General features: G+C 62.4%; 1 protein-coding gene across 2 annotated transcripts; it reads left to right on the top strand.

Moving 5' to 3' along the window:
* The first annotated feature begins 809 nt into the window (after positions 1-809).
* ARMC5 (armadillo repeat containing 5) lies at positions 810-11084 on the top strand. 2 transcript variants are annotated; one of them, XM_041121986.1, is made up of 8 exons: positions 810-1144; positions 1784-1891; positions 2483-3305; positions 3639-4120; positions 4799-4932; positions 7478-7712; positions 7804-8039; positions 8328-11084. In XM_041121986.1, exons 1-8 carry the CDS (start codon positions 868-870, stop codon positions 10005-10007), a joined length of 3975 nt encoding a protein of 1324 aa, XP_040977920.1. In that variant the 5' UTR covers positions 810-867; the 3' UTR covers positions 10008-11084. The 2 variants fall into 2 exon arrangements, with proteins under 2 accessions (XP_040977920.1, XP_029862977.1); XM_030007117.2 differs by lacking the exon at positions 7478-7712 and having other exon boundaries at positions 811-1144; positions 8328-8818.
* The last annotated feature ends 2670 nt before the right edge of the window (positions 11085-13754 follow it).

Genomic DNA, 13754 nt, shown 5'->3' with positions numbered 1-13754 from the left:
CGGCCCTATCTATTCAAGCAAGGCCTCTGCTTGTGTTTTCTTAACAAGATCGTACATTCATCGAACACTTAATTAAGTCTTGTGATCGCTCTTGGTTCCTTCTTGCTCATCATTCCTAAGAACCAGTCTCTGACAGGCTTAATCCTTGACAAACACCAGTCCTGGGTATGTAAAGTTACAGAGAGACAATCATTAAGCAATAAGCAGTTTGTTCTCTATATCAATCCCCCCCCCCCTTTTTTCTTTAAACCTTTGCAACTATAGGATTCCGCTACTTCCGAGAGACCGTGTGAAGTATTTTTCGATTCCTACTTGATGTCTGATTTTATTTCGTTTCCAACTTTTGTAATTCCCTACTGTTATATGGCTTTTGCAAGAACTATATACATACTCTCCTACTTCCCTTAGGCCTACGGTTATACAAGATCAAGCAAAACGGTTAAAGATTACATATGCAGAGAGGGTCACATTTCACCACGCGGCCCTGTCGTTGTTTTATATTGACACGAATCAGGTGAATATATTTCACAGCGACGATGACCAGTGCTCCCAGTCCTCCCAGTACGGCGGCTCCCCAGCGCTCCCGCCGTGAGGTAAAGACGCCCCGCCCCTCCACCGCTACAGAGCGGACTCCCGTCGTGCCCCGCGCCCCCCCCCCTTTCCCGGGAGCCGCGGTGCACGCTGGGAGTTGTAGTCCCGGCGCCCCTCCCAACTCCCTTACGCCACTCCCCCTGCCCGCCCACCGCCGGACTCCATTTCCCGTCGTGCCCCGCGGCGCTGGGCGGGACCTTCCCGGCCACCGTCCTTCTCCTTCCCCTTTACCCAGCCAGGCGCCGCCGGGCCCGGGCCCCGGGCCCGGGCGCCGCCATGTCGGAACCTTTGGGTTGGTGCGTTGAGGCTGTACGAGCGGCGGCCGAACCGGGACTGGCCCGGGCTTTGTTGGCGTTGCGGACCCGTCACACTCGGCGACCGGGAGGTGCCGCTCGGTTTCGGGAACGGGGTGGGTTGGGGCCGTTGTTGGAGTTGTTGGGGCCCGAGAGGCCTCGGCGCACCCTCGATTTGGCTCTCAGCGTTCTCGGGAATTGTTGCACCGAGCCCGGTTGCCGCCGTCAGGCTCGGCGCCTCGGCGGCGTCCCCCGCCTCGGTGAGTGCTGGCGCCGGGAGTTCCTCGGCGAGGGAATGGGACAATCCAGAGCCCCCCCCGTAGAGGGAATGGGACAGCCCAGAGCCCCCCCCCCCCCCCCAGAGGGAATGGGACAGCCCAGAGCCCCCCCACTGGGAATGGGTCTGGACCCCACAAAGGGGGAGTGGGATAGCCCAGATCCACCCCCCCCAATACTGGGAATGGGTCTGGACCCCCTCCCCCCATACTGGGAATGGGACAGCCCAGACCCCCCCCCTCCCCCCCAGTACTGGGAATGGGTCAGCCCCCGACCCCCCCCACCTTCAGGAATGGTTCAGTCCAAAGCCTGTTGAGGGCAATTGGAGAATTCCCAAACTCCTCCCGGTGACCCCTGACCTGTCCTTGAAGGTCACCCTCTGTCCCTAACCACGACCTTTGACCCCTGACCTGTCCCTCAGGGTGTCCCCATGTCCCCATCTGTCACCCTTTCCCCTTGGCATGTCCCTAACCACGACCCTTGACCCCTGACCTGTCCCTCAGGGTGTCCCCAGCTGTCACCCTTTCCCCTTGGCTTGTCCCTAAGCATGTCCCCTAACCATGACCTTTGACCTGAGGGTGTCCCCCCCCCCCGTCCCTGACCTCTGCCCTCTGTTCCCGCAGTGGCCCTGCTGTCCTCGCCGGGGCCGGAGAGCGTGCAGAACCGGGTGGCCCGCACCCTCGCCAACCTGGCGCTGGAGCCCGACGGCGCCCGGGATGTCCTCGACGCCGGTGAGCGGGGTCCCCGAGGGGTCCCCGGGTGTCCTCGGGGATCCCTCGGGTGTCCCCAAGGTCTGCAGGGGACAAGTACGTGTTCCCCGGGGTGCTTTGGGTGTCCGCAGGGTCCCTTGGTGGGGTCTCCAGGGGGTCCCTGAGGTCTCCAGGGGTCACCTGAAGTGTTTTTGGGGGTCTCCTGGCTGTCCGTGAGGTCCCCTAAGCGTTCTCAGGGGTCCTTCGGGTGTCCCCAAGGTCCCCTTAGGGTGACCCCACCCCGTCCCCTAATGAGTCCCTGTGTCCCCAACGAGTCCCTTAATGGCTTTCTCCTCCCTGTGGGTGCTGGGATGCCCTCGGGGGTGCCCCCCGACGGGTGCCACGTCTCCGGAGGGTGTCCCCAGCATGCGCCTCGATGCGTTTCTCAGCACTGTGGGTAGCAGGATGTCCCCAACTTGTCCCCTAACAGGCCCGTACGTCCTCAAAGGGTGTCCCCGATACCCTCCTTAATGGTTTTCTCATCTCTGGGAGCACCAGGACATCCTTGCGGTGTCCCCTAACGGTCCCCGAGGCTCCCCCCCGCCTTAACTCTGTCCCCCTCTTCCCTTGCAGGTGCTGGCCCCCTCCTGGTGTCGCTGGCTGCCTCCTGCGGCACCCCCGAGTGCCTCCACAGTGCCGCCCGTGCCCTCCGCATCTTGGGGGCCGCCCCGGCCCCCCGCCGAGCCCTCGGCCGAGCCGGGGCCGTCCGAGCCTTGGCTTCCCGCTTGGCATCCCTCTCTCCGGCCCACCCCGCCTGCCCAGCCGTCGCCCGAGCCCTGCGGGGTCTCACCGACAGCCCCGGCCCTTCGGCCGACGACGTGGCCCCCGCTTTACCCGCCTTGGCCGCCCTGGCCGCTCACGCCAAGCGGGACCACCGCCAACCCGCCCTGGGAGCCATCGCCAATGCCTGCGCCCGCGCTCCTCTCCGACCCGCCCTGGGGGCTGCCGGGGCGGTGGAAGCGGTGACCGAGGAGGTGAGGAGAGCGTTGGCGTCCCCCAACGTCGCCGGTGCCACCGTAGCTGTCCGGGCTCTCTGCCTGTTGTGCCGGGAAGCCGTCAACCGGGCGCGGGTACGAGCGGCCGGCGGGTTGGGGCTGCTCCTGCGCCTCCTGGCCGAACCCCGCGCCCGGCCGTGGCGTCCCCGCGTCCTCCTGGCTTTGGCCGCCTTCGCCTACGACCAGGAGGCGCTGGCGGCTCTGGAAGCTCGAGGCCTCGTCCCGCTGCTCGCCGACGTCCTGCGAGCCCGGGCCGATGAGGAGGAGGAGGAAGAGGAGGAAGAGGAGGAGGAGGAAGACGAAGGGGAGGAGGATGAAGCCGCCGCATCCTGTGATCTTCCTCGGGAGCTGCCTGGCCCGCCGGGGGCCGATGCGGCCGCCGGGAGCTTGCGGGGACTCAAGTGAGTGGGGGGGGGGCGGGATGGACAGATGGACAGGCTTTTGGGGGGAGCTGCGGGACTTTGGCATCTCCTGGGGGTGTCCCTGGGGGTCTTTGGGGCTTCGGGGTGGGGTGGGGGGGGCTCCCTGGGATCCCCTTTGGGGTCCTTGTCACCTCGAGTCCTGGTGGGGGGGGGCAGCCCTGGGATTGCCTTCGGCATCCTTGGCAATAGAAAAGGGATGCTGGGGGGGGTCCCCAGCCCTTTGTGCAGGTGGCGGAGGGTGAGGGAGGAGGGGTCCAGGCTGTCCCTGTCCCCCCACCCAAACTGCTCAGCCCCCCCCTATTTCTCCCCCAGGTCCTGGCTCCTCTCTGAAGCTGCCTCCCCACCGCCCTCCCCTCCGTCCTCCACCGTTCCCCCCCACTGCCCCTCTCCCCCCCGCCGTCGCCTGCCCCCCATGGGGGCCCTGGCCCTACCCCGGGGGGTGGGCGAGGGGGACCCCTGGCTCCCCGAAGCTCCCGCTCTCCTACTTTTGGGACGGCTGGCAGCCGCCGATGAACCCAGCCGAGCCCTGGCCACTGCCCCCGTTGTTTCGGGGCTCCTTCGCTACCTGACGGGGGTCCCTGCCCCAGCCCCCCGGGCTGCCCGGGTGCTGCAGCGCCTGACAGGACACCCTGCTTTTTTGGGGGCCCTGGTCCGGGCTTACGTCCCCTCCCTGCTCCACTCCTGGCTGGTCCTCGGCTTCACCCCACCCCAGGCCGAGGAGCTCTCGCGGCCCGGGGGACCCAGGCATCCGGCTGCCCCCCCTCACCCCCGCCAGGCACGCCTCAAGGAGTTGGGTGAGTTGGGGGGGGGCTTCAGGGAGCTAACTGGGATTCCTGGGAGTCACGGCTGGCCTTTGAGCATCACGCCAGGGGTTCCTTGGGGGCTTTTGGGGGTCCCTGGGGGTCCTTGTTGACCTTTTGGGGTCCCCAAGGTTTCCTGGGGGACTCTTGGGGGTCCCCAGGGGGTCCTGGGTGGCCTTTGGGGGTCTCTGGGGGGGCTGCTGGGAGTCCCACAGCAGGTCTGGGTGGCCTTTAGGGGTCTTTGAGGTGTCCCCAGCGGGCTATTAGGGGTCCCGGGGAGTCCCTGGGGGATTATTTGGTATCTCTGGGGGTCCTTGGTGGACTTTGGGGGGTCCCTGGAGGTCCTGGGTGGTCTTTGGGTGTCCCTGGGGGGCTGTAGGAGGTCCCCAGGGGGTCCTGAGTGGCCTTTTGGGGGCTCCTGGGGTGTCCCGAGTGGTCTTTAGATGATCCCCAGTGCCTTTTGGGAGTCCCCAGTTGTCCCTGGGGGGCTTTGGGTGTCCTTGGAGGACTGCTGGATGTCTCTGGGGGGCTGTTGGGGGTCCTGGGTGCTGGTTTGAGTCTCCTGGGGTGACCCTGGGGGGGGCGGGAGGAGGAGGTAAGATCCACAGCGGGATCCTATGGACCTGACAACCCCAACCCCCCCAACCCCAATATGTCCCTGTGACTCCCCAGGTGAGGGACTCCTGCGCAACCTGGGGGCGGGCAGCAGCGGCCCCCTTCGGCGTGGGGCTGCTGACTCACATGCTGCGCTGCGGGGCCCCCCCAGCCCGCCTGGCCTGTGCCACCGCCCTGCCTTTGCTCACCAGGTACCGACCCTATAGCGACCCTATAGCACCCCTATAAAGCCCCTCTAGGTTCCCTGCTGCGGCCCCCCCACCCCGAACTGGCCCGTAACTCACCTGAGGGGGGGTCCCTCACGCATTCCCCTGCACCCGGACCCGTAAATCCTCTGTAGAACCCATATGTCCCCTGTAGACTCTACAGCGTCCCTGTAGCCCCCCCCCACCCAGAACCAGCCCCATAACCCATGTGGGAGATCCCCAATGTGTTCCCCTGTGCCCAGGCCCGTAAATCCTCTCTAAAGCCCAATACATCATCTATAGAGCCTTTTAAGTCCCCTATAGAGCTTCTGCACCCCCCATAACCAGCCCAATAACTCCCGTGGGAGATCCCTGATGTGTTCCCCTGCGCCCAGGCCCATAAATCCTCTATAAAGCCCAATACATCATCTCTACAGCCTTTTAAGTCCCCTATAGAGCCTTTTAAGTCCCCTATAGAGCTTCTGCAGCCCCCTCTAGCCCCCAGAACCAAGCCCATAACTCACATGGGAGATCCCCGATGTGTTCCCCTGCGCCCAAGCCCATAAATCCTCTATAAAGCCCAATACATCATCTCTACAGCCTTTTAAGTCCCCTATAGAGCCTTTTAAGTCCCCTATAGAGCTTCTGCAGCCCCCTCTAGCCCCCAGAACCAGCCCCATAACTCACATGGGAGATCCCCGATGTGTTCCCCTGCGCCCAGGCCCATAAATCCTCTATAAAGCCCAATACATCATCTCTACAGCCTTTTAAGTCCCCTATAGAGCCTTTTAAGTCCCCTATAGAGCTTCTGCAGCCCCCTCTAGCCCCCAGAACCAGCCCCATAACTCACATGGGAGATCCCCAATGTGTTCCCCTGCGCCCAGGCCCGTAAATCCTCTCTAAAGCCCAATACATCATCTATAGAGCCTTTTAAGTCCCCTATAGAGCTTCTGCACCCCCCATAACCAGCCCAATAACTCCCGTGGGAGATCCCTGATGTGTTCCCCTGCGCCCAGGCCCATAAATCCTCTATAAAGCCCAATACATCATCTCTACAGCCTTTTAAGTCCCCTATAGAGCCTTTTAAGTCCCCTATAGAGCTTCTGCAGCCCCCTCTAGCCCCCAGAACCAGCCCCATAACTCACATGGGAGATCCCCGATGTGTTCCCCTGCGCCCAAGCCCATAAATCCTCTATAAAGCCCAATACATCATCTCTACAAAGCCTTTTAAGTCCCCTATAGAGCCTTTTAAGTCCCCTATAGAGCTTCTGCGGCCCCTCTAGCCCCAGAACCAGCCCCATAACTCACATGGGAGATCCCCGATGTGTTCCCCTGCGCCCAAGCCCATAAATCCTCTATAAAGCCCAATACATCATCTCTACAGCCTTTTAAGTCCCCTATAGAGCCTTTTAAGTCCCCTATAGAGCTTCTGCAGCCCCCTCTAGCCCCCAGAACCAGCCCCATAACTCACATGGGAGATCCCCGATGTGTTCCCCTGCGCCCAAGCCCATAAATCCTCTATAAAGCCCAATACATCATCTCTACAGCCTTTTAAGTCCCCTATAGAGCCTTTTAAGTCCCCTATAGAGCTTCTGCGGCCCCCTCTAGCCCCCAGAACCAGCCCCATAACTCACATGGGAGATCCCCGATGTGTTCCCCTGCGCCCAAGCCCATAAATCCTCTATAAAGCCCAATACATCATCTCTACAGCCTTTTAAGTCCCCTATAGAGCCTTTTAAGTCCCCTATAGAGCCTCTGCGGCCGCCCTCTAGCCCCCAGAACCAGCCCCATAACCCACCTGCGGGGTTGCCGCACGGATTCCCGCTTGTTCACCGGTCTCAAGTGCCTATAGAGCCCCGTAGGATCCAGATGGGGTCCCTGAAACAGCCTGTAGATCCCACATAGGTGCTCAGTATAGATTTCTTTAGGCAAGGCAGGGCATGCATTATATATATTTTCCCAGTAGGTGGCCCCATCGATCCACTACAGACAATTTCATAAGTGTTTCCTCTAGATTTCCCCGTAACAAACCCTACAGATCTCCTGTAGATCGCCTCGTAGTGAGTGCAATAATTTCCTATAGATCCCCTATTTCTGGCCCCGTAGAGCCCCCATAAATCCTCTATAGATCCCCAGTGCCCAAGTCTATAGATTACCTATAGGGGCCCCCTGCAGAACTCGCCACGGGCAGCCCTGTACGTTCCCTATGGCTGCCCCATAAGCAGCCCTGCTAGTCCCCTATGGATGCCTCATAGGCAGGCCCATAAGTCTCATATAGATTTCCTACCCATAGCCCTATAGTTCCCCTATAGATCTGCCTACAGAAATCCTATACGTTCCCTCTGTGCGTCCCCCTCCGTGTCGTCGGCATGTCACTCATGTCGCAGGCATGTGCAGCCCCCCGGGGTGGGGGGTGGCCCTAGACCCTGTAGCGTCCCCCATGCGTTGGCGTGACATCGTTGGCATCGCGATGGCGTGACCCACGGCGTTGGTGTCACGTTGGCACGACCCACAGCGTTGGCGTGACCCGTGACGTTGGCATCACCCGCAGCACTGGCGTCATGTTGCCGTGGCCCGTGACGTTGGCATCACGTTGGCATCGCCTACAGCGTTGGCGTCACGTTGCCGTGACCCGCGTCATTGCCAGGACTTGTGTCGGTGTCACGTTGGTGCGACCCACGGTGTCGGTGTCACGTTGGCGCGACCCACGGTGTTGATGTCATGTTGGTGTGACCATTGGCGTGACTCGGGTCATCGTTGTCACGGTGGCACGACCTGTGTTGTTGGTACGACCCTTGGCACTGGCGCGGCGTCGGCGTGACCCTTGGCGTCCCTTTGCCATGACGCCGGCGTGACGCGTGTCCTTGACGTGTGCAGGCCGGCGTCCCCGGCGCGGGGGCTGCTGTGGGGAGGGGGTGCGGTGGCCCTGCTGCTCTCGGCGGTGGCCCGGGGCCCCACGTCCCCCTACGAGCCCCCCCCCGGCCTTCGCCCTCTACGCCGCCGATGCTATCGCCCTCCTGCGGGGACATGCCGGGGACACGCCGGGGGACATCGGGGACGCGGCGGGGGACGGTGAGGACGCGCTGGGACGTGCCAGCGCCGAGGACCTGCAGGTACGGCCCCGTGGGGTGCTGGGGACAAGTGATGGGGACATTGAGGGTGTGGTGGGGGACGCTGAGGATGTGGTGGGGGACACTGAGGCCGCTGGGGATCGTTGGGTACGTGGAGGATCGTTGAGGACTTGTGGGGACACTGAGGAGCCGATTGGGGACGTAGGGATCGTGAGGGACTCGTGGGGACAGACGTATGGGGATACTGGGGACATCGGGGATCCCTTGGGGACATCCAGGTGGGGACACTGGGACACCCACAGACTCCCAGGTGCTCTTGGGGATCCGCAGGTGCACGGAGACGGGGACACCAGGGACCTGTGGGAACACGGGGACGCCGAGGACCTGTGGGGACAAGCGGACAGACGCGGGGAGAGTGGCGACGTCCTTGGGGAGGATGGTGACCTGCAGAGAGCTCTGGACCGACACAAGGACCTCAAGGACCCGTGGGGACACCCAGACACCTTTGGGGACGCTGAGGACACCTGGGGACACATGGATGGCCACGCAACCTCTCCTGCGGATGGACACGGTGACATTGGGGACACGCCAGGGTGCACCGATGGACATGGGGACCCGTGGGGACATGCAGACGGACTTGGGGACGCTGATGACTCGTGGGGACCCCCAGGGTCCCCGTGTCCCCTGTCCCCTGTGACCCTCTACCCCCCACCCCTGCTGTCCCCTGTGTCCCCATGTCCCCAAGTATCTCCAGACCCATTTTCCCTGGGGCCCCCCTGTCCCCAAGTGTCCCAGAGGGCTACTAAACGTCCCCGATCATCCTCTTGCCCCCAGCTGTCCCCAAACCCTCCCAACCTCCATTCCCAAGTGGCCCCAAGACCCCCCAAATGTCCCCTGCTATCCTCTTCTCCTCCGCTGTCCTCAAACCTCCCCAACTCATGTCCTCGGGTGCCTCTGAGGTCCTCCAACCCATGTCCCCAACTGTCCCCATGTCCCCAGGTTTCCCCAAACCCCCTTGACCCATGTCCCCAGGTGTCCCCGGCGTCCTCCGACCCATCTCCCCAACCATCTCCCTGTCTCCGAGCCTCCCTAAGCTCCTCCAACTCCTGTCCCCAAGCGTCCCCAAGCTCCTCCAACCCATCTCCACCGCCGTCTCCGGCCCCCCAAGCGTCCCCGACCCCCCCAGCCGCGCGTCCCCCAGTGTCCCCAACGTGTCCCTATGCCCGGACCCCCCACGACCTCCTCCTCCTCCCCAACGGCACCCACCCCGGGGTGCCGGTGGCCCGGGCGGCCCTGACCCGGGGGTCCCCCGTCTTGGGAGCCATGTTGGGGGGAGCCTTCGCCGAGGCCCGCCAGGCAGCGGTGACCTTAGGCTGCGCCCCCCGCCACCCTCTCCTCCTCCTCCTCCATTTCGTCCATGGCTGCCGGGGTCACCCCAAGGACAAATGTCCCCTCCTGTCCCCCCCGGTGTCCCCCGCCGCCGCCGACGCTGCCGTTGCCTTGGCCCGCCGTTATTTGGTGGATGGTTTCGAGGGCGTCATGGTCGCCGCCGTCGCTGCATCCCCCGGTGCCCTCTGGGCCTTGGCCGAGAGGTGGGGTTGCGCCCCGTTGGCCACCCGGGCCGCCCAAGCCATTTTGGGGGGGCCACCCCACGACGTGGCCCCTCGTTTGGTTCGGGTGGCGCAGTTGGCCCGATGTCCCCCTCGCCTGGCCAGGGCTTTGATGGCTGCTGTGGCACCCCGGGGGGTCCAGCCCCACCTCGAGATGGGGGAGCCGTGGGGTGGGGGTGACCCCCTGCTGCGACTCCCCGGAGATGCCAATGGGGACCTCGGGGACGTCCAGGAGGACCTCGGGGACTTGGAAGATGATTTTGGGGTCCCTTACGAGGATCTCGGGGATAGCCGGGGAGACCTTGGCGACGTGGCAGACCCCTTTGGGGACCCTTCTGTGGATGTAGGGGACTCCTTAGGTGAAGACGATGCGGACGTGGAGGTCAAGGGGCCTCTCTAAGATCTTGGGGACCCCTTTGGGGATCTCAGGGACCACTGCATGGGTGTTGGGGACCCCTTAGATGAAGACAAGGAGGACGTGGAGGTCAGGGACCTCTCTAGGACCTTGGGGACCACTGCATCAGTGTTGGGGACCTCTTAGATGAGAACATGGAGGTCAGGGACCTCTCTAAGACCACGGGGATGCCCTCGGGGACATCTCTGGATGTTTAGGGACCCCTTAGACGATGTGGACATGAAGGTCAGAGGACTTCTCCAAAGCCTTGGGGGCCCTTTTTTATGGGTCTTGGCGACCCCTTAGATGAAAATGAGGAGGACGTGGAGGTCAGGGGACCTTTCTGAGACCTTGGGGACATCCTGGAGGGCCCCTTTCTGTCTCTTAGGGACCCCTTAGACAGAGACGAGGAAGACAAAGATGTCAGGAGAGCTCTCTGATATCTTGGGGACACCTTTAGGGACCCTGAGGAGATGGAGGACACCTTCAGGGACCTCCACAGGGACCTCAGAGAGGACTTTACAGACTTCAAGGACATGGTGGACCTTCTTGGGGGCCCCTTAGATGAGGACATGGAGGTCAAGGGACCTCTCTGAGACCTCGAGAACACCCATTAATCTGGGGACACACCGAAGGACCGTGGCAACTTTGGAGAACCCTTAGATGAAGATGAGGACGTGGAGGTTGAGGGACGCCCTTGGGGTCCTCCTCTAGATGTTAAGGCCTTTTTTGATGATAAAGGTGAGGCCAAGGGAGGTGGGGGAGCCCCATGAGGACCTTGGGGATTTCTTCTACACGTTGAGGCCCTTTCTTGATGATAAAGACGAGGCTGGGGAGATGGGGAGCCCCCGTGAGGACCTTGGGGACCTCATCTAGATGTTGAGGCTTTTTTTTTTTTTTTTTTTTTTTGATGATGAAGATGAGGCCAGGGAGGTGGGGGACCTACACACCCCCCCCCCCCCCCCCAGGTTATGGGGCATCACCACAGCGTCAGGGAGGGGCACCCGGTTTCAGGTTGATTTTTGTGGGGTTTGGGGTCGTGACTGTAGCGAAGGCGACGCACAATAAAGGAGGTGAAACTGCTCCAGCGTGGTCAGGATTCGGGTGTCTGCCTCCCCCCCCCCCCCCCCGCACCCCTGTATCCCATGGACCCAGGTGTGGGTGTGTGTCCCCCGTATCCCATGGACCAAGGCATGTGTGTCCCCCCCCCATCCCATGGACCAAGGCATGTGTGTGTGTCCCCCGTATCCCATAGACCCAGGCGTGTGTGTCCCCCCTGTATCCCATGGACCAAGGTGTGTTCTGCCCCCCCCCCCCCCCCCCATCCCATCCCATGGGCCTAGGCCTGTGTGTGTCCCCTAATCCCTTGGACCCAGGCATGTGTCCCCCCCCATATCCCATGGACCCAGGCATGTGTGTCCCCCTGTATCCCATGGACCCAGGCATGTTCCACCCCCCCCCCCGTATTCCATGGACCCAGGCATGTGTGTCCCCCCATATCCCATGGACCCAGGTGCGTGTCCCCCCCGCCGTATCCCATGCACCCAGGCATGTGTGTCCCCCCCCTGTATCCCATGGACCCAGGCATGTGTCCCCCCCATATCCCATAGACCCAGGCACGTGTCCCCCCCCCGTATCCCATAGACCTGGGCGTGTGTCCTCCCGTATCCCATGGACCCAGGCACGTGTGTCCCCCTCCCTGTATCCCATGGACCCAGGCGTGTGTGTCCCCCCCGTATCCCATGGACCCAGGCGCATGTGTCCCCCCCCGTATCCCATGGACCCAAGCGTGTGTGTCCCCCCCCGTATCCCATGGACCCAGGCGTGTGTGTGTGTGTGTGTGTCCTCGTATCCCATGGACCCAAGCGTGTGTGTCCCCCCCCGTATCCCATGGACCCAGGCGCGTGTGTCCCCCCCCGTATCCCATGGACACAGGCGCGTGTGTGTCCCCCGTATCCCATGGACCCAGGCGTGTGTGTGTCCCCCCATATCCCATGGACCCAGGCGTGTGTGTGTCCCCCGTATCCCATGGACCCAGGCGCGTGTGTGTCCCCCCATATCCCATGGACCCAGGCGTGTGTGTGTCCCCCGTATCCCATGGACCCAGGTGTGTGTGTCCCTGTATCCCATAGATCCAGGCATGTGTCCGTCCCCCCCCCCCATCCCATGGACCTAGGCCTGTGTGTGTCCCCTAATCCCATGGACCCAGGCATGTGTCCCCCTGTATCCTATAGACCCAGGGGTGTGTCCCCCCCATATCCCATGGACCCAGGCATGCGTGTGGCCCCCCCATAACCCATGGACCCAGGCTTGTTCCACACCCCCCCATATTCCATGGACCCAGGCATGTGTGTCCCCCCATATCCCATAGACCCAGGTGTGTGTGTGTCCCCCCCCCGTATCCCATGGACCCAGGCGCGTGTGTCCCTCCGTATCCCATGGACCCAGGCACGTGTCACCCCCCCGTATCCCATAGACCTGGGCGTGTGTCCTCCCGTATCCCATGGACCCAGGCGCGTGTGCCCCCCCCGTATCCCATAGACCTAGGCATGTGTGTCCTCCCGTATCCCATGGACCCAGGCGCGTGTGCCCCCCCCGTATCCCATGGACCCAGGCGTGTGTGTGTGCGTGTCCCCGTATCCCATGGACCCAGGTGTGTGTGTGTGTGTGTGTGTGTGTGTCCCCGTATCCCATGGACCCAGGCGTGTGTGTGTGTGTGTCCCCGTATCCCATGGACCCAGGCGTGTGTGTGTGTGTGTGTCCCCGTATCCCATGGACCCAGGCGCGTGTGCCCCCCCCCCGTATCCCATGGACCCAGGCGTGTGTGTGTGTGTGTGTGTGTGTGTGTCCCGTATCCCATGGACCCAGGCGTGTGTGTGTCCCCCCTGTATCCCATGGACCCAGGCGTGTGTGTGTGTGCGTGTCCCCGTATCCCATGGACCCAGGCGTGTGTGTGTGTGTGTGTGTGTGTGTGTGTGTGTCCCCGTATCCCATGGACCCAGGCGCGTGTGTGTGTGTGTGTGTGTGTGTGTGTGTGTCCCCGTATCCCATGGACCCAGGCGCGTGTGTGTGTGTGTGTGTGTGTGTGTGTGTGTCCCCGTATCCCATGGACCCAGGCGTGTGTGTGTGTGTGTGTGTGTGTGTGTGTCCCCGTATCCCATGGACCCAGGCGCGTGTGTGTGTGTGTGTGTGTGTGTGTGTGTGTGTGTCCCCATATCCCATGGACCCAGGCGTGTCTGTGTGTGTGTGTGTGTCCGTATCCCATGGACCCAGGCGTGTGTGTGTGTGTGTGTCCATATCCCATGGACCCAGGCGTGTCTGTGTGTGTGTGTGTGTGTGTGTGTGTGTGTCCCCATATCCCATGGACCCAGGCGTGTGTGTGTGTGCGTGTCCCCATATCCCATGGACCCAGGCGTGTGTGTGTGTGTGTGTGTGTCCCCATATCCCATGGACCCAGGCGTGTCTGTGTGTGTGTGTGTGTGTGTGTGTGTGTGTCCCCGTATCCCATGGACCCAGGCACGTGTGTGTGTGTGTGTGTGTCCGTATCCCATGGACCCAGGCGTGTGTGTGTGTGTGTGTGTGTGTGTCCCCATATCCCATGGACCCAGGCGTGTGTGTGTGTGTGTGTGTGTGTGTGTGTGTGTGTGTGTCCCCGTATCCCATGGACCCAGGCACGTGTGTGTGTGTGTGTGTGTGTGTGTGTGTGTCCCCGTATCCCATGGACCCAGGCGTGTGTGTGTGTGTGTGTGTCCG

Source organism: Aquila chrysaetos, unplaced genomic scaffold (genome assembly GCF_900496995.4).
Source record: "Aquila chrysaetos chrysaetos unplaced genomic scaffold, bAquChr1.4, whole genome shotgun sequence".
Taxonomy (NCBI): Eukaryota; Metazoa; Chordata; class Aves; order Accipitriformes; family Accipitridae; genus Aquila; species Aquila chrysaetos.
Note: the sequence above shows the minus strand (reverse complement) of the source record. Positions and strands in the feature narration are given on the sequence as shown.

Bases quoted from the DNA above. Each gene is read 5' to 3' on its own strand.
- ARMC5 (XM_041121986.1), top strand. From the start codon at position 868: ATGTCGGAACCTTTGGGTTGGTGCGTTGAGGCTGTACGAGCGGCGGCC. The intron at 1,892-2,482 runs GTGAGCGGGGTC...CTTCCCTTGCAG, and splicing joins CCGGGATGTCCTCGACGCCG to GTGCTGGCCCCCTCCTGGTG. The intron at 8,040-8,327 runs GTACGGCCCCGT...GGGGATCCGCAG, and splicing joins CCAGCGCCGAGGACCTGCAG to GTGCACGGAGACGGGGACAC.